The following is a 20,223-nucleotide window of genomic DNA, read 5'->3' as shown; positions in this document are numbered from 1 at the left end:
AAAAGAGCATCCTCAAAAGGCTGACATAGAGTTTAATATTTAAAAAAATCAAAGCCACCAACTCAGCCACATATCAGCCACCTCTTTCAGATGTAAGAGCTTGAGGCCCTGCTCCCTCCTCATCCCTAAATCTCAAACCAGCAGTGGAATAAATTTGCCATGGGGTAGGATTCCAGGCTGGGGGAGGACTTTTGTGTTTGTGGCATCACAGTGCCCAGCTGTCATTTGCAGTGGAGCGAGGAGGCCTGAAAGTTTCAACTGAGGGGATTGAAATCCCAGGCAAGGTTTTACCAATTCAATACTGAAGTTCCATGCTTCTCCAAGAAGCTTGAAAGCCAGAAGCATGGACATCTGGACCCTGGAACTCTGCTGGAATAACAAAGAGAATTCCCCCTAGGATTAGAAACACATCCCAAGGACTCCTGGGCAGTTGGGGGCAATTGTACCAGATTATTCCACCTATGTCCCAAATTACAAAGGGTAGTTTCAGTAGACTTCCCCACAATTTAATCTGCTGTCAATCCTGTACTTTTATCAAAGGATTGTCCTTACAAGAATGGAGGGATGGAGAATGGTTCATTCAATCAGTGTCATATTCATTGAGAGCTTAGTGTGTGCAGAGCACTGTACTAAGTGTTTGGGAGAGTACAATGCAACAATGAACTGACACATTCCCTGCCCACAACGAGCTTACAGTATTGGTACCTGAGGATGTTGAGGACATAGTCAAACCAAAATGTGGTGGTTTCCATATGAAAACTTGAGGCCTCTTTGCAAGGGTCATGCATTTGATGTCAAGAATTTATGTTCCTGTGCCCAGTTGAGTTCCTGGGTCTCAAATACCTTTTCTCTGTACCAGTGTGAGACCTCTTGCTGCCAAGAGATCAGGAACTAGCTTCTTCAATATCCCAGCTCGTAGCACAGGGCTTTGCAAAGAGTAAGCATCTATTAAATTCTGTTCGTACTACTACTTTGTCCATTGTAAAAGGATAAGGGAATGAGGGCTTGTAGATGAATAAAAAATATTTTTGTTGTAGTTTTATCTGCCCGGTGTCTTTGTAAACAGATTTCAAAGAGTTGTCTAATTGTATTCCTTGTGCCTCCTTAAAGGTTTGGTACAGCCTTTCCATTCACCCATGTCCTGTTCAGTTCAGTTCACTTGTATCTCATTTTTATGTTAACCATATACTTTTTCCCCCCATTAAGATCAGCAAGCTCTACCCAAGAGTGAATGCAAGAGCCAAGTCCCAAGAGCAGAAAAGTTTATATATTTTCCCATGAGCTGGATTTATCATATAAGCTGTGTTCACTGTACATGTATGTTTCTGTGAACGATTGCTGTTCTTTTTTCCTCTTCTGATATGTTTTGGATTTAACAAAGGCTTTGATGGTGTCCTCTTTCTGATCCTCAGGAAAATTAAAGTGTGGGATCTTGTGGCTGCTCTTGACCCCCGTGCCCCTGCAGGAACCCTGTGCCTGCGGACTCTCGTGGTAAGAGATTTTTGGCGGGGGGGGGGGGGCGGGGGGGAAGAGTCCTGAGGGGTGCAGGTGGGGCTTAGGGGAGGGAGGGATGGATGGAAAGGAGAGGTAGGGAAGATGAAGAGGATGAAATTGAGGCTTTTAAGGTTCTCGGAAATTCTGAGCTGGGTCTGATAACCAGAACCTCACAAAAATGAGAATCAAGTGGAAAAGCGGCCGATGAACGTGACAAACTAAGTTTATATAAAACCTTTCATCAGAAAATGCTGTAAAGACCATACAAGGAGGAGAATGTGGCAGCTGTTAAACAGCTGCGCAGCAACTCCACCCAGTAGTTTACTACAGGAAGTGAATAAAAATCCTGAATCCACTAGAAACTGCTGGGGGTTCTTAGGGAGAGAGAATATAATTACCCAAGTTGGAGCTTTTCCAGGACAAAGGGACTAGCACACCTGCTCTGTCAAAAAATGCCGTGGGAGTTTTAATGACCCCCGTTGGTCAACATCTTGGTTTTTCATCTTATTCAAAAGATGGTGCTTCCAGCAACATGGCTGCCTCTACTCCCTCCTGCCCATCTTTTCCCTCCCTGTCCTCCATTTCCTAACAGCATACTTGGACTGTCCTTAAGGAACTGACTCAAGGAAGAATGCCCCTGTGTTGTTGTTTTTTTCATTTGTTGTGGGTGTTTTTGCTTTTTAAATGGTACTTGTTAAGCACTTACACTGTGCTAAGCACTGGGATAGGTACAAGATAATCAGTTTGAAAACATTGTAGCCGAGGGTAAAGTGCATGGGCCTCAGAGTCAGAGGACCTGGGTTCTAATCCTGGCTCTGCCACTTACCTGCTGTGTGATCTTGGGCAGGTCACTTCACTTTTCTGTGCCTCAGTTCCCTCTCTGCAAAATGGGGATGCAATGCCTGTGCCCCCTCCTACTTAGAATGTGAGTCCCATGTGACACCTGATTATCTTGTGTCTACCCCAGCACTTAGTACAGTGTTCAGCACGTAGTAAGTATTTAAGAAATACCAAAATCATTTTTATTACTATTATTATTCCACATGGGGCTCCCTAAGAGGGAAGGAAGAGGGATTTAATCTCCATTTTACAGATGAGGTTAACTGAGGCACAGAGAAGGCAAGTGACTTGTCAGAGGTCACACAGCAGACAAATGGCAGAGACAGAGTGAGAACCCACTTTCCAAAATACCCTGTCTACATCCTGTTGTTTGAGAGGAGGACGAGATCAGAAGTCAGAATGTAGGGTCAGGCTTGAGTCTTTTCCCATCTCAAGAGGAGTTTTGAAGGTGGGGGTGAAACCGGAAAGGTGAAACAGGAGAGGTGAGCATATGCAGTACGGGTTCGTAATACTGAACAAGTAATCTCTGTCTTTGTCATGGGGGGGAATACATCTCTGTCCAGCTCCAGCTGGCATCAGCCAGGACAAGACCTTCACTGCATATATGTAGGTCACTCATACCTAGTGGAGTTTTCATTCTTAGTCATTTCAAACTTAATCCTTCTTTTCTCTTTAGAAAAGATAGCTGGTGTGGGATGTAGCTTCTTTAATCTACGCTTAAACTCATTAACTCAGTTTCAAGTACAACACAGAACTTTATTTTCAGTATTTGCCACCTTAGCAAAACAGCCACTCTCCAGGAGTCATTTCGGTCATGGAATTTTAATTTATTTTTGATCTCAAATCATATCCAATGAGAACCTTTAAAAAGAGTGCCTCATCATTTATGTAATTGGGTTTTTTCCCATGGGAATGCTGCAGCTATATTCCATATCACCATGTTCTTGTTGACTGTAGACACATAATGGGTGTTTTGTGGTGTACATATGTTGGGGTCTTGAAGCAGGTGTAGTTCCACCTGTTGTTTTCTAGGCTGCTTTATCCTTAACTAACCCAAAAGAATGTTCTCTACATTTTAGAACAAAGGAGGGCCAACTTTCAGTACACTCTGTTCAGCATTAGAGATATCAGGCCTGCAGCTCATTGTAACATTTCCAGTGTGCACTGAAATGGTTCCCGGCAAAGGATTTGTGTTTTGTTGGAGAAAAAAAGCCCAGGTTAAATTTTCCTTTTTGCCAAAGGGGATCTTTGCTGCCCATAGAGGATTTACAGAGTGACAGAGCTGTCCCGCTGTGCTCTGTTGGCCAGAGTGGCCTCTAGGATCAATCAATCAGTGGTATTTAGTGAACGCTTACTGTGTGCAGAGCACTGTATTAACCGCAAGGGAAAGTACAATACAACAGAATTGGTAGATTCTATCCACAAGCGCTTAGTTCAGTGCTCTGCACATAGTAAGTGGTCAATAAATATTGATGATGAAAGGGCTCACAGTCTAGAGGGAGAGACAAACATTAATATAAGTAAATCACAACAGATACATAAGTGCTGTGGCGTGAAGTAGATACAAGATAATCAGGTTGAATAGTTCCTGACCCAAAAGGGGCTCACAGTCTTCACCACTGACTGTGTCCCTCTGCATCTTATAAGGGATGTCAAGAATTCTCTTGGCCTTTTAAACCTACCCTGAGAGAGTTCAAATAGCTATGTTGTCTTTTTTTTTTTCTTGTTATTGTTGTCGGCCATAATCGGCTCTTCACCTTTGAGGTTCAAATGTCCATTAAATTTCAGAAGTCAAAATAACCCATCAAGTAGAGTTTGATTGCTCTGCAGACAGAATGAGGAGTCCAGGCAAAAAAAAACAACCTCTCAGGGGGAAAACAGAATCACCTTTGAAATTACCCAGTTGTTTCAGTAGGGCAGAAAAGAAACCATCTTGTGGCATATGTGAAAACTAGATTGGTAGCCTTTTCCCCCCCTCTCATCCAAGTCACAAAAAATAAACCCTTCACCCATGAAAATGAACATTCAGGAACTCTCCTGAGATCTCAGTAAACACAGAATCTACCAGCCCCGTCTGGTTTGGCAACAAAGCATTAAAATTAAAAAAAAATATCAAATCATCTAAAAAAAAGATTTTAAAGTCTTCAGATATCTAAATCAACTCAACCAAAGAGTCAGTAGCCATTGAAAATTCAAGGAGAACTTAGTTGAAAGTCATTATTTTGACCTTTTTTTAACTTTGGGTATTTTTGATGATTTGATGTTTTTTAGAGACAGTATTTAATTTCAGTGGTTTTATCATTTGGCCCATCTCAATGTCAGGAACACTTGTGCTGCAATGAATCCACCTACTTGTTAGGATCCACTTAATCAGCACCGCTCTATCTCCACTGGTGTCTCCCTTTGTAAGCTAGGGATGAGTTTTATTGAATTTTTGAAATTAACATTGCTAATGTGACCTGAGAACCAATAAATAATTGTTTCAGTGTGCCAGATCCAGCGTGAATGGTGATAGAGGGGTAGAGTGGGGCCTTTAGGAAGTTTGCTCTGAGGACAGGACAGCCCTATATCCACTGATGCAAGTTCTTTGTTTTCCTTGTCTGCCAGAATTAAACCTGGCTGCATACTGAACATGGCATGCCTCCCACTGTTTGTGTTCAATTTTCAAACAGTAGGAGAAAGTCCACAGCTAACAAATGCTCTCTGTGTGCCAGTTCTCTTTCATTTTTTTCCCCCTCCCCAAGATAGAAAAAGAGCTCCGTGAGCTGACAGCAGCTTCGAAGGCTGGTTTCCCCATCACTTCTCATGCTGGAAGCCTGAGTGGCTGCTTCCAACCGGGCACTTTAAGGCAAAATGCTTTGGCACATGCAGCCAGCCAGCTAGGTCTTGGGCATTAAGCAGTTTGCCCAAAGTGGTTGGACTAGGGAATTTTAAACAAATAATAAAACTTAAATGGGGAAATTACTGAGCTCTGCTCAGGGCTGAACTGTCCCCAAGTCTAGTTGAGGCAGTTTCCACTGTAAGCCCCAAATCCTTTGACCTTCTGCTCTTTAAATGTCATATCCCCACCGCCACCTGGGTACACTCCTCATTCTACTTCTCCTCCTCTCTGCTTGTGTTAGAGGCCTCATCAGTGAGAAAGATAATAATCATTGCGGTATCTGCTCAGCGCTTACTAGGTGCCAAGCACCCATACTAAGCTCTGAAGTAGCTCTGGTTGTTAGTCGAAAAGGGAGGGAGAACATGGAGGTCATCCCCATTTTTACGGATGAGGAAACTGAAGCCCAGAGAAGTAAATGACTTGCCCATAGTCACTGGGCAGGCGAGTGGTAGAGGCAGGATTAGAACCCTGGTCTCCTGATTTCCAGGCCTATGTTCTACCCAGTAGATCGTGCTGCTTCTCAAGCATGTCATAATAAGCACTAGAAAAGGACAAGTCATCAGATATGGGTGGAAGGACTGATCCAGAATCAGAGTCCAAGTACCTTGACTTTCAGAGCCTCCTCCCTCAAAGTTATTTTTGCCCTGTGACTCTCCTGGTCTTCTCCTAATACCCTCAGATCTTGTTGGTCTGTCTTCCTTTCCCCTTTTCCCTCTTGTTCTCCCTAATCCCTGCTCCTGTATCCATCCCCCACCCCAAATTCCTCTCTTTTGCAAAATCCCTGCTCCCCCTACTCCTCTGTCCTTTGCCTCATTTCTCCTTCATGTTGCTCTCCCTTCATGACCTTCCTCTTCTGAAGCTTTAGCCCTATGCCTATCTTTTTCCTTTTCCAGCCACTTAACCTTCCTCCCCTTTCCTCCTCTCTTCCTTTCCCATCCCCACACCCTGCCCTCCAGCCTCCTAAAACCACAGCAGCAGTCCAGACAAGGAGGGAGTCGCCAAAACCCTGTGGGCGGGAAGACCTAGGACCCAGTGTTACCTCCCAAACCTGCACAAGGGAGGCTAAGGAACTAACTCCCCACCCTTCTGGCCTCAGCCCTGAGAAGTACCTCTAAGACTGCAGTTGTGCCAGGGGTTTCAGTGAGGACTCCGAATCCTAGGGGATCCAGATAAGTCACACCAGTTTAAACTCTTTAGCTGGAGCTTCATCCCTTTCGTACTCACAATCAGTCATTAGTATTTTTTGAGTGCTTTGTGTATGCAGAGCACTGTTCTAAGAGCTTGGGAAAGTATAATATAGTTGAGTTGGCTTGCCCCACCATGCAAGTCCCAGTAGATCTGGGGATAGCTCTCACCTGTAATAATAGGGACCCCATGCCCCTAGGTCATCATCTCTCTGCATTCCCTCTTCCCCAAAAGGCATCTGGATGCCTTTCCCCTCTAATTCTTCACTGCCAGGCTTTCCCATATCACCAGAAATTGCTGAGAGTCTTGAATCTAAATACCACCCCAGGGTTTAGCACGGTGCTTGGGCACATAGAAAGTGTTTGAGAAATGCCATAATTAACAGGGAGGGAAGAGTGCTGGGTAGCCAGTTTTCACTCAGGCCCAGTTTCAGTAACTCAACACTGCCTTTATCTCCACCCTGCCCAGGAACAAGAGCTTCTAAGCTTCAGGTGAAAGCTCTGATTGGAGCTTGAGTTCTTCAAAATCTTTGGGACTTTTCCATCTTGCCCGCCCCCCCCCCGCCCCCTTATTTTTTTTTTTGGAAATTTGGTTAGAGAATTATTACTCAGATTGGCATAAGACAACAACATTTTCTCTTTCATTTACCCTCATTTCCAGTAACTTATCAGAAGCGCATTTCTTCTCCATTGCTTTCTTCCCCATTTCTCTGGTTGCCCTTTATTGCTTCCAGTCCAGCGGATCAGGGAGCGTCTCATTTTCAGAAAGCTGGGAAAAGAAAGCGTTTGCTGGGAAAAGAACCCATTCCCCGGGCCCTAGTAGGCAGGCTAAAATAATGCCGTCTTTTTGCTTTCACTGTTTAGGAGCATTCTGGAAGAGTTTTCCGACTCCAGTTTGATGAATTCCAAATCGTCAGTAGTTCACACGATGATACGATCCTCATCTGGGACTTCCTAAATGACCCAGCAGCCCAAGCAGAATCAACTCGCTCCCCTTCTAGAACATACACCTATGTCTCCAGATAAATAACACTACACTGTACCTCACACTTGCACAGGTAGAAGACTAAAGCTGCATATAATAATAATAATAATAGCATTTATTAAGTCCTTACCATGTACAAAGCACTGTTCTAAGCGCTGGGGAGATTACAAAGTGATCAGGTTGTCCCACGGGGGGCTCACAGTCTTAATCCCCATTTTACAGATGAAGTAACTGAGTCACAGAGAAGTTCTGACTTGCCCAAAGTCACACAGCTGACAACTGGTGGAGCAGGGATTTGAACCCCTGACCTCTGACTCCCAGGCCCATGCTCTTTCCACTGAGCCATGCTGCATATGACCCCGAGGGGGCGGGAAGGAATGCAGGCACAGCCCAATATCTTCCCAGATTTTCCGAACAGTTGAAAAAGAAATGGGAGCTGGCTGCTGTGCTCATGGATTCCTTTCTGTGAAAGCAGCCTGGTTTATGGATAAGGGATGTGTGGGGCCTCATTGGTTTTTCTCTGCACACATCTGTTCTTATGAAAACTCCACCCAGTAAAGTGGCATTTGCCACATTTGCTCCACCCTTGAAACCCTCTCTACAATATTTCAAGCTTTGGCCAGGTAGAGCAGTTGGAGAAGTCCTGGTCAGGTGCTTTGAGAAGCCTCTAGCCCTGGCGATCTTAGTAGTAGCCCCTTGAGATAGTCACTGTAGAAAGTTGGAGGCTGTTGGGATTGATGTTGGAATGTCTCAACTTTGTCAGCAGTTCTTAATTCTTCCCAGTTTCCATGACCCCAGTAAGGTGACCTGAAGGTTCAACTCCCTTCTCGTTCATGCACTGAAATTCAGGCCAAAGTAATACAGGTTTTTCTCTTTCTCGCCATGCAGCCAAGCCCAGTGGGATCAAATTTAAATGGACCAGTAGAGCAGGGTGTCCATCACAGTAGCAGCAACAGTAGAGTTAGCACTTTTTCCCTCTTATTGGTTGACTCCCCCAGAGACTGTGGAGTGAGTGAACCCAGGGTCTTTCCCTCTTGGAGAGCTCCAGAAGTGCCCCTCTGAAGTTGGGGTTGCCACTTCTCAGTGGGGACAGGTATAAGGCAAGCTTCCACAGCCTTCTTCCCTAGTAACCCTGGGTTTGTTCCCTCCCTTTCTTCCCTATCAGATGAGAAGGTTGGCAAAAGGAAGTAATTTTTCATTTTCCTTTCACAGGACTCATTAAAGCTGCAGTATTTAATGTATCTGCCAATGCCAGGACAAACAACCTATCCACTTAACCAGTACTTGCTGAGGAAAGAGGCTTTCAGACTCTTGTTTGGAACAAAGTTGGCATGCGGTTGGCCCCAGGCGGCCCAGTCTGCACAGCTGACTGCTGAAGTGCTGCTATCAGAAGATGTCTTTTCATGAATGATTGAAACTTTTAAACCTCAACCCCTGCTATTCCTCCTCCTTTTCCCTGCTTTCCTACCCCACCTGATTTTTCCCTCTGGCCCCAGACATAAATGACCTATAAATATACTTAGTGTTTGACAGAATTTCTGCTGCTTTGCACTTAAGCAGAAGAACTAACGCCACTGCACAGCCCACTGGGAGAAGAAAGCCTCTCCGACACAGGGGAGGGGTGGGGCGGGGAAGACTGCTGCTTCAAGACAGAACAAAAACCTAAAAACTGATACCCTATGAACGCTTCTGGGGCTCTGGTGGGTCTGTCCCACACCTGACCGTGAACTGCAACCTAAAAGCCGAAGGCAAGCCAAACCCTGAGTATGCATTCGTGTGTGGGTGTGAACGTATGAGAGGGAGACGATGTCTATTTTCTGCTGGGGGGGTTATGGAAGTGGAGCCAAGATTTCTCACTCTCTTTCCTCCTTATTTTTCTGAACACTCAGTTATAGGTGGTCGTTGGGTTGTGAGCCTCAGCATGCCGGAGATTGATCATCAGGAAGGGCCAGGGTTAAGCAGCATTCTGCCAAGCTTCTGTAAAGGGAATCTCCAGAGTGTTGGTAGAATAAGGAGGCTATCATAGGAGAGACTTCACCAAAGTTGGAGTGGGCTGCAGCCCCCTCGATTTAAGTACTTTCTGGGGATCCAACGGCCTCTCTGCTTCTGGAGGAGGCTTGAGGGAAGCAGCAGGCGGCATTCCCTCTGATCAAAGCTAAGGTTTGTAATAAAAGGGATTTCTCCTTCACCTTGAGCCTCACCCCATGAACTAAGGCTTGAAAGATGAGGGCACAGCAGGGCTCACTTCTCAGTTGTTCTCCTTGTGTATGCGAGCATCAGAGAAGCAGTATTTTTACAATACAGGGGAGATGAGGAGTACCTAAGGGTAGAAAGAGGAGAGGTTTCAAGCCAATAAATCCAGAATTTGTCGTGGGGGGTGGGAGGGGAATCTCCCCACTCTTGCCTTTCAGAACCAGTTTCTTTTTACAAAACCATGGATTTTCCCACAGGTGGGACTGCTGTAAAGAAGGACCCTGACGCTGACACTTGGCAGGCGAGGTGAATTCTGGGGGCTGTGGCTGTATTTGTCTTTTTTTTCCCCTCTCCCTCTGTCCCCCTTACTGTCCCTTCCCCTCCACAGCCCTCCTCCTTTCTCCCCCTCCACCCCCTGCAGTGAAATTTCTCAGGCGATAGTCCATAATGTAAATTAATCGCTCTCGGCAACGGCCAAGAGAACATGGCTGGTTGGAAAGCAGCTGTATGGGCGCACACAGTGCTTGTATCTCATGTGAGGTCTGTACATTTGTAGCTCGGACGCTGGAATCGCACAGGTGTACGCTGTTAATGTGTTCGTGGCTCATTCTTGAGTGCTTCCCAGGGAATGTGGAGACCTGTCTTAACCGAATACCCACTACAAGTAGAACATATAAGGTCCTGTTGTCACAGCGCCCATCCTCGAGCTCCTGACTGGTGCCGAGCCGGTCGTTGGTGTGCCCGTTGTTTCCGTTTTTAACTACAGCTGTTGAACAAAATAAAGTAGCTCTTCAGGCCACACTGGTGATCTGCCTTCAATCAAAGCCCAAAGCTGAGCTGGATTGGTTCACAGAGCCGGGGAGGAGAAACTGTTGAGGGGCTATCAAGTCAGTAGATGATGTCATCAGGTGTGGACCCCCGGAAAAGGGAAGTAGGACAAAGGAGAGAATGTTGTTTATGTTTTCTTTCTGGATTATCCCATTTTTAGGAAGGGCTCTGAGTTGATTAAGCTTTTGTGGTTCAATATCACTGTGTGTTTGTGTTTGAGACAGAAAGCTGCATATCCAGTAGGACCTACCCTACTCTGACTTACTCATCCTTTGAATACTAGGTTATGCAAAGACAACATTCTCTGCCACAAATGATCCCTTCAAATGCTGCAGAGATAGATTCCACATTTAATCTCTAAAGAGTTACTAGTCTTTGAGGTGCACCCCAATTTTGAGGGGGATGCTCATTTTGTGCTCTAGAGAAGTCAGATCAGAAGAACCTAGAGGTCTGACTGAAATAAGGGGTGTTGGATGTTTAGTTGTTACAGTGCTTTGTTCTGCATTACTTTAGTGTCCCTATCTACTTTGTACTGCTACCTTAAAAATTGGTCTCACAATTCTTAGCATCAGGGTTTTTCCTCTGCTTTCTAGGTCCATCTATGTTTACGCATAACCTTCCCAGAAATGTTAGAGTGCTTGGCTTTTGTCTCATTTGGATGTGGGAAAGCAGTTTCTAAAAGTCTTAATGTGGATGATAATGAAAAGGTGAGGCATGCTACAAGTGTTGCCTCTGCTGGTGATGGAAGGGGAAATGAAGTTAAGTGGTCTGAGAAACTTGAAGCATTCACAAATCTGAGCTTTTGGAGTCATTTACCAGTTCATTGTAAGAGAAATAATCAGGTAAGTAGAAGTTCATTTCAAGAGAAGGTAAGCCCCACTTAACCATCTCTGCATGATTTCAACAGGAATTGATTTTCACTAATCCCCAACTGGGCTAGAATAAACAGAGAGTTTGACCTTTGGAAAAAAAAAAGGTGGGGGGGAGGGGGTTGAGAGGGAGTGTAGGAAAGAAATGATCGTCATTGTATAAAGGAACAGGAAGCAAATAAAAGCTGCAGGTATCTAACGGGCTTTGAATAATGCACAGTTCTGTGGAATGAAATACCTCTGTAGTAGAGATTATTGGTTGCTTTTATGAAAGGATTCAGCTTGTATTCATAATATTTTGGGCTTGGAAATATAAAAAGCTCTTCTGTGGAAGATGGGCTGTTGAAGCTGGTACGAAGAGTGTGTGTGTGTGTGTGTGTGTGTGTGTGAGAGAGAGAGAGAGAGAGAGAGAGAGAATGTGTGATCAAGCTCAGACTCAAGACTTCTTGGACAAAGCCCATCTTGTTGCAGATGTGCGTATTTTTAATGCTAAGACAAATATGTAAGCTGAAAATGGGTATGGGAAAATGAGACTCTGTGCAAGTGTGTGGCCAAGTTCTTACTGGTGAACCCAAACTTTTCAAGACAGAGACTCTATGGAAACTGAATTGAAGTCTGTGGTCATCGTAAACATGAAATGCGTATAATTTGCTGAACTGGTTAAGAATCCAGCACCCCCAAGTCACTCCATGGTAATCTGCTTGCATCAGAAACATTTTGTTTTGTTCTTACATTTTAATTTTGTACAATCAAATCTAGTTTAACTAGAGAGAACATGCCATTCTCTTCTCCTCCTCCTGGTTTCCTACTGGTCTGAACAAAGTTATAGTTGTAAATTTTCAGGTTGTCATCTGATTGGGCCTTGATGACAAGGGGGAAAAGGGGAAGGGAAAATCTGAAATTTCCAGACAAATTCTATCCCAGCACGAACTGGATTGGACTGATTGGATGTTGATGGATTTCATTTCATATGCACTTGAGTGTAATTAGGTTGAATCTGAAAAATTCAAAGGAGACCATCTGCACCAGCAGTCTGAATTTAGGGGTTCATTTCACCCTTTTGGGTGTTGCAGTTTATGTCTGAAGGTATATTGCCTATGTGTGTGGGCACACAAAAGCGCACACACATTTTTAGTGAAATAGTCAACTTTCTCTATCTTGACCCCTTTGTCCACTGGGTTAATGTAAAGACATCTTATTTCTCTCCCCTTGCTCTTTAAACATTCCCAGATTGGTATTGCAGTCTCTATATCTCCACACCCTCAGAGTTTGTGTCAAGTGGAGTGTCTTCAGGAGCTGAAGATGAGTCAGAATTTCCAAAGCAGTCACTTAGTAGCTTCTCAGTGAGAGTTGAATGAGTCCTTAAGTGCACAGTGACTTGTCCAGAACATTTCACTAAGGATTCAAGAACATTCATGCAGTCCTCCTCACTCCCTTGCTTATCACCCGGAGTTGGGGTGTGCTGTGGAGACATTTCTATCTGTTTCCCTCCATAGGCTGTTCTAAAGAGAGCGTGTGGTTGCTGAACTCAACATACCTTTCCCCTACAGATCTGAAGTCCCATCTCTCCATCAAAGTTCTCCCCAAAATCAGCACAGTTGTAGACAACCTCTTTCTGGGAGGACAAGATGAACTGTGCATTCTCCTTGCATCTTCCTTTTTAGGTGACTTCTTGCTTCAGAGTCTCTGGTGTTGCTAAATTCAGCAGAAACAGCACAGTTGACTTTCAGATACCAGGTAGAGCCCACAGCCGTAGGACTTAGAAACCAATCCTATCCATACACTGAGCCCAGTCAAACTGGGCTTCCTAGAGGGAGGAGACATATGCAAAGCCCCTTTCCTGACTAAAGCAGCACTCTCAGCTGTTTTTGTTGGTAGAGAGCTTTTGTTCCTGTTCTGCTCAGGAGCCTAACCGTCAAGGTCATTACAGCTCATCTGATTACATCCCCTCTGCACAACTCTCCACACGCAGAAGAAAGGCATGGCTATTAACGGGTGACAGGGCTGCGCAGTCTACCTGGGACTAGGCCTGCAAATGAATATAATGCTTTTGCATGATGATCTCCAAATCCTTGCACACTCAGTAGTCCAACTCGGGCCGTGTTTCAGGGATGTTCAGACAGTGGGGGCTGGGAAGAAGAGGATGGAAGCCCAGAGGCATGAGGTTTCCTTTGAGTTTTCAGTTTGTGGTTCCGCTATATTTGTTCTCTAAATTCTTAAGTAATGAGTGCTTTGAATTTTGTGATTATGTTATGGTGATGTGTAGTTAATGTACTAATCTGTTCACTTGAGCTAGGATCATGGTAATATAGTGTGTGTGTGTGTGGTTTTTTTTTTAACTGTTCCGAAAAATAACTTAAATGACAAATATAAGGTTTAACTGTGAATCCACGGAGTGTATTGTCTCTTTAACCAACAATCAAAATCAGCTTTGTTCCCTTTTATCTTTCAAGTTCAAATGAGTATAGTTCTTTTTTGTGCTTGAAGGCACCATTGCCTGTGAAATTCACCTATGGAGGTGTGGGGGGCTGGAAGAAAATCTAGAAAGCATGCAGTGGTGTATCTGGGAAATCCGATTATTTGGGCAGGATCTGGGCATCCCAGCAGCCATCTCTGGCTGCAGTGACTTTGAGGGTCCCTGTCCTGATGTCCCTGCCCCAGATTTCACCCCCAAACACTCCCAGAAACATTTCTTATTCTTGCTTCCAGCCAGCAGCCGTGGTGACTCAACACTGAATATCCCGATGTTCGGAGTGAGCTCTGAGCTTGGCTCCAGCTCTTAGCCCTCACCGTGGTGGCTGAAAAGAGCAAGCAAGCTGTAGAGAGGTGCCGGGTGGCCCCTCTGTCTTGAAGCTCCCCATGAGACTCCTAGCCAAAAATCTGGCCATTTCAATTCCTTTCTATCTCCAGGAGTCTTCAGGCCTCTCTTGGGTGCTTTGATCCTACTCCCCACTCTGCTCCTGGTACCCTTCCTCCCTTCCCACCTGTTCAACCTTCTCTTCTCTTAGATTTTTCAGGTTTCAGGGACAATTGTAGCTTTTTTCAACTACATTTTTCAGCTTCTGGCTTTCCTATCCCCTTACTCTATTTCTGACTGAGCTGTCTCACAGATAACAAACATCCTTTTACTATGTTTGTTCTACTTCTAAATCGCAAACATTTCAGCCTGCAGAGAAAGAGCCTGCCCTTGGTGCTTGCGGTGACTTCTGCTTGTGTGCTTTTAAAAATCAGAGCTGTAGGATTAGGGAATTTGGGGGTTACCAAAGAGTGCTTTTCCCAAAGCCAGTGGTTTCAAGCAGGGGCTTGAGGCTAAACTTAGCCAGGCTAGGCAGGAAAAGTCCCAGTTGGGAGGGGAGGAGGCTAAAGGCGAAACTTAGTTCCATACATCCTGCAGTGGAATCCTAGCCTCCAGCTCAAGCTGGAGTGGGCTCCAGCTGAGGGCTTTGTTTGGTAGGGCTTAAGGGAGTTCAAGAAACAGCCTACTGTGGTTATTGGCTCTGCACTCTGTCAGCCTGCAGGTAGAAAACTCGGGACTGGGGCAGGGGAGTGGGGAAGAGGGGAGTGCATTAAGGAGGAGCAGAGGTTGTCAGGCTGTGGAGGAAAGGGCTAAAAGTCCCTAGGAAAACACCTACTTGTGAGCAGGCTCTGCGGGGCGAAGTGTAGGACGGGGCAGAAATTTGGATGAGAGGCTCTGCCCTGATTTAGCTGGACGGGTCCTGGGAGCTGTGGGCAGAGGGCCTGGTGGGGGGGGGGGGGGGTGCAGCAGTATGTGTGTGCGCGCATGTGTGCAAATCAGCTTCAAGGACTAGGAATTAGGAAGAGGGTAGTGACAGTTGGCCTATGCTGCCCAACCTTGTCTCCAAAAAGAGGAGCCAACAGCCCAGCAATGGTCTGTGAGCCTCTGGATAATAGGCACTGTGTCCAACCCATTATCTTGTATCTACTCCAGTGCTTAGCACACAGTAAGTGCTTAATGAATACCACAGTTATGACTATTATGGTCAGTATTGGAGGTGAACCAGGAGCTATGCTAAGAAGAGGGAGGATTTGTAATGCTTGTGCCGGCCCAGGGCCTAATCTCACAGCTTCTGGCTGTGTCGTGGGACTGACCCCAGACTCTGCGCCCCTCGAGTGGGCCAGAGCTGAGGGAGACATGATCGAGCGGCCTTAGTGGGGGCCAAGGGTCCTCCCACCTCATCCCGAGACCCTCCAACTCTGCCGCCCTGTCAATTCCCAACCCCCTGCCCCTTTTAAGTCATGGCAGCCATCAACAGCAGCAATAGACAACCCCCTCCCCCCTCCTCCTGATTGGCTTTGCCAATTAAAAACATTTTATTAGACTACTAATTAAAGGCGCTTCATTAGCAGCAGGGGAGGCTGGGCGCCCGGTGAGGGGAGCAGTCACTGCCACGGCCAGCAGGAAATTGGTTTCCTCCCCCCGCAGACGGGAGAGCAACCCCAATCCCCGGGACCTAAGGATGCCCCCTTCGCCCTTCTTGTTTCCAATTAATGTCGGGTGAAGGGGAGCAGAGAAATGTCCATGAGGCGGCTGAGCCCCTCAAGCCTCCTCTTTCACCCCAATAGCCCCTGGGTCAGCTGAAAGTTTTCAGCAGCCTTCCAGGCCTGTGGGAAACTGTGGGCTGTGCTGAGCTTGGGTGAAGTGAGGCGGCAGGAGAGGGGCAAAGGGAGCAGAGTAGGGAGTTACGGGTAGAGTGTGGGCACCTCTCCTTACTTCCTATCGCTTGACACAGACACACATGCCAACATGCAGACTCAAACATATAGACACATCCAGATGCAGACGCAAGTTATCAGACAGAAGCCGTGTGGCCTAGTGACGTGAGTGTGGGCCTGGGAATCAGGAGACCTGTGTTTTAATTCCAGCTCCACCACTTTTTTTTTTAATTTTTGGAACTTGCTAAGCGCTTATTGTGCGCCAAGCGCCAAGTGCTGGGGTAGGTATGAAGTAATCAGGTTGGATACAATCCCTACCCCACATAGGGCACCCAGACTAAATAGGGTTTAATCCCCATTTTGCAGATAACTGAGGAACCGAGAAGTTAAGTGATTTGCCCAAGGTCACCCAGCAGACAAGTGGTGATGTCAGAATTAGAACCCAGGTCCTCCGACTCCCAGGCCCATGCATTTTCCAATAGGCCATGCTGCCCTTTGTGCCTCCTATATTCATTCATTCATTTGTATTTATTGAGCACTTACTGTGTGCAAAGCACTGTACTAAGCGCTTGGGAAGTACAAGTCAGCAACATATAGAGATGGTCCCCTACCTAACAACGGGCTCACAGTGTAGAAAGGGGAGACAAACAAAACAAAGCATGTATGATCTTTGGTAAGTCAGTTAACTTGCATGTGCCTGTTTCCTCATTTGTAAAATGGGGATTTGATGTCTGTTCTCCCTTCTACTTAGAGCGTGAGGTCCGTGTGGGGATAAGGACTGTGTCCGACCTGATCATGTTGTATAAAAACAGTGCTTGGCACTTACGCACTTAACAAATACTACAATTATTATCATCAGTACAGTGCGAGAGCCCCATCTGTACAGTGCACATTCCTCAGTGCTGAGGGGACTTCAGAAGAGCTGAGAGCCTAAAGGGAACCATCCTCCCACTGCCCCCCAGCAGATTCAGTGGAAAGACCACGGGCTTTGGAGTCAGAGGTCATGGGTTCAAATCCCAGCTCCGCCACTTGTCAGCTGTGTGACTTTGGGCAAGTCACTTAATTTCTCTGGGCCTCAGTTACCTCATCTGGAAAATAGGGATTAAGACTGTGAGCCCCCCGTGGGACAACCTGATCACCTTGCCACCTCCCCAGCGTTTAGAACAGTGCTTTGCACATAGCGCTTAATAAATGCCATTATTATTATTATTACTTAGCGAGAAGCCCCAGAAAGGCTCAGCCATCTCTGTGGCTCTGTCCCCAGAGCCTGTCACTGGCTGTTACTGGACCACCTCACAGTTGCGCCCCATGCCACCTCTGCTTACCTTAGCCTTCCCTATCCAACCCTGGCCCTGCCCCCACCCCTCCTCTGGGACACAACTGTTTTACCCAAAAGCTGTCTCAGTGTCTGTGACCAAAAGGGCACGGTGGTGATGGTGCCACCCTTTCTCTCATGCAAATTGGGGCCAGCAGGGTCATCTTGGACTAGGTCAGATGTAGGTGAAGTCTGGTGGTGGATCAGTGCCATGTCTGGTGCAGAAATCCCCCAACTGAAGACGGGGCAGCCGCCAACCCAGAGGTCTGGGCAAAGCCTGGGCTCTGGGGATCGCCCTGAGCTGATCATCCCCTCTGTCTCATCACTGCCACCTATTCCTTAATTCCCTCCGTTGGGGGCTCCAAACAGCTCTGCTTTATCCCCCTCCCCTGGGCTGCCCAGTGCCAATGCTGAGGTGTGAATGGGTATGGCTAGATGGGGAAGAGCAGAGCAACTCTAGCCCGATTTCTAGGGGCGATGAACCCCAGGAACCTGGGGTGGGCAGGAGTCTGTGCTTCTGGGAGCCTCGGGCTCCTGTTGGTTACGGGCCTGTTCCCCTTAGGGAGCCTGTCCCTGATCTCTGTCCCCAAGGGAACCCACCAAGGTCAGCCCTGGCCCAAACCCAACCGGTTCCATGCAGTTGGATCCCTCTAGTCCCAGGGGCAGACAACCCCCTGGCTTAGAGCTAGACCCTAACCCGCCAGACCACACTGAGATTTGGCTACCAAGAGGGGAGTCCCCTTCCCTAGCCTTAGGATCCCCTCTCGTCTTTCCTTTCTTCCTCCCTTCTTCTTCCACCTCCTTCCCAACTTGCTTCTTTTTCTCCTCCCGTCCCTCCACCCCCTGCCTCAGCCGCCAGCTCCCGCACCTCCTGCTGGTTCACTTAGCTGGAGAGTTAGCGCAGCAACGGATGGCAGATTTATCGCCTGATGCGGCTTCTATATTTTTAACCCACGGCTGGCCCGGGCACTAGAACACTAAATTAGATTTTTGACAATTAGAGAGACTAATGTGAACGTGGCAGTCCCGGGAGCCAGATTTCCCAGCATGGCCTTCCTTTAATAAACATAACATACTGTACAGCCAGGCCTTCGAGCAGGGAAGCCCCGCGCTGCTCGCTGCCACCGCCGCAACCACCAGTCCTGTTATTCCTCCTCCACCACCACACCCCCTTTGGCTCCTCCCTCCCTCCTCACCCTACCTGGTCTTCTCTTATTCCCCTCTCTGTCCTCTCCCCCTCTAACTTTTTCTGTTCTCTCCACTTCTCTGTCTCCTCTCCCCCTCTGTCTCCTCTCCCCCTCTCTCTCCTCTCCCCCTCTCTGCCTCCTCTCCCCCTCTCTGCCTCCTCTCCCCCTCTCTGCCTCCTCTCCCCTTCTCTGCCTTCTCTTCCCTTCTCTGTCTCCTCTCCCCTCTGTCCTCTTTCCCCTCTCTGTCCTCTTTTCCCTCTCTGACCACTCTCCCCTCTCTGTCCACTCTCCCCTCTCTGTCCACTCTCCCCTCTCTGTTCACTCTTCCCTCTCTGTTGCCCTCTTTCCTCCTGCTCTGTCGCCCTTTCTCCCCCACTGTCACCCCCTGCCCCCGGTCTTCTTTCCTGGTCTGCCTGGCTCTATCTCCGTCTCTAGCTCTCTCCATCCCCTTCCCTCTCCCTCTTTCCCTGTCCTCCCTCTCCCGGTCTCCTACCCCCTCTCTCTCCTCCAGCGGGCCCCCGCCCCTGCCCTCCCGGCACCCCCCGGCCCCTCTTCCCCCCCCCCCGCTCTCCCTGGCTCTCTGGCTGCCGGTAATGAGATTGCTGTAAGTGGCAGTCGGCAGGGTTTAGAGCGCCCGGCTCACATTCACTCAGGCAGACTCATAGCTCTGTCAGTCTGATTGGTCCTGAGTGGAGACGCAAACGGCCCCCGCCGGACGCTCTGAGATTGGTTATAAAATTACAAGCATTTGTTCTGCTGTCAATACCCTTCTCCACCGCCTGCTTTGGCTCCAAGCTTTCTTTTTTCCCCCTCCCCACCCCTTTCCCTGAGTGGGGCTTTCCTGTCCCCCTCTGCCCCACAGGGAGTTCCAGGCTTTCCCGGTTCCGAGGTTCATGTTCCCCCGACGACTTCTTTACAGGGTGCTAGCTTCCCCAGTGCCTGAGAGCTGGCCATGCGCTTCTGTACCCCCATGCCCTGTGCCAAGGAGGAGTGCAGAGTGGGGTGAGAGTTGGCGGTGGTGGTCCCACGAGGGAGCTTGTCTCCAGGGGTCTGGTGCTCCTTGGCTGCCCTGGGAGGCTGTGGATGCCTGGGACCCTGGAAGCCAACTGCCTCACTGGGTTGCCCCAGCCCTACGGAGAGGGGACACTTGCCCATGCCCTCCTCCTCCTGAGCCTCTGCAGCCGGTGGTCTTAGGAGAAAACCTCGAGTGTGGATTCCCATCTCTGGATCAAAGTGCCAGCAGACTCTCTTCTCTCGTTCCCTCCCCTCCTCTCTCGTTCCCTCCCCTCCCCTCTCGTTCTTCCCTCCCCTCTCGTTCCCTCCCCTCTCGTTCCCTCCCCTCCTCTCTCGTTCCCTCCCCTCCCCTCTCGTTCCCTCCCCTCCCCTCTCTTCTCCTCTGTACTCTGTACACACCCCTCCCGAGAAATGCTGGGGAGTAGGAGGCTGGGCTGGCGTCAGCACCTCTCCCAATCCATCCCTCCCCATACTTACCACCCCGACCACATCCCTGTCCTTTTCCTGGACCCAGGGGGCACTAAGTGGGAGATGGAAGAGGCTTGGGATGGAGTGAGTCGGACTCCAGCATTTTCCCTTCCCCCTGTTTTTCTCTGGGGACCCTTGGTTGGCTCAGTGCCAGGCCATTGGCCCCCAACCACCCAACCCTCCCGCAGTCGAGTCTCAGAAATCTGATTCTTGCCCTCTTGCAGCCAGAATTCAGAAAGGAGCGTGCCAGCTGTTTCAGGGCAATAAAGGAAGAGGTTAAAGGGCAGAGTT

The 20,223-nt window shown here is 47.8% G+C and overlaps 1 protein-coding gene across 9 annotated transcripts in view; it reads left to right on the top strand.

The window, feature by feature from the left end:
• The window catches only part of BTRC (beta-transducin repeat containing E3 ubiquitin protein ligase), a 124,553-nt gene extending 110,892 nt beyond the window's left edge, over nt 1–13,661 (top strand). For 8 of the 9 annotated variants that reach the window (XM_038757638.1, XM_038757636.1, XM_038757637.1 and 5 more), the window contains 3 exons: nt 1,413–1,491; nt 7,264–7,457; nt 8,597–13,661. In XM_038757638.1, coding sequence (XP_038613566.1) covers nt 1,413–1,491; nt 7,264–7,425 — 241 coding nt within the window. In that variant the 3' untranslated portion in view covers nt 7,426–7,457; nt 8,597–13,661. The remainder of the gene's footprint in view (nt 1–1,412; nt 1,492–7,263; nt 7,458–8,596) is intronic. The other variant, XM_038757632.1, reaches the window with a different exon arrangement.
• The last annotated feature ends 6,562 nt before the right edge of the window (nt 13,662–20,223 follow it).

This window comes from Tachyglossus aculeatus, chromosome 16 (assembly GCF_015852505.1).
Source record: "Tachyglossus aculeatus isolate mTacAcu1 chromosome 16, mTacAcu1.pri, whole genome shotgun sequence".
NCBI lineage: Eukaryota > Metazoa > Chordata > Mammalia > Monotremata > Tachyglossidae > Tachyglossus > Tachyglossus aculeatus.
This window is presented reverse-complemented; position numbering and strand designations above follow the sequence as displayed.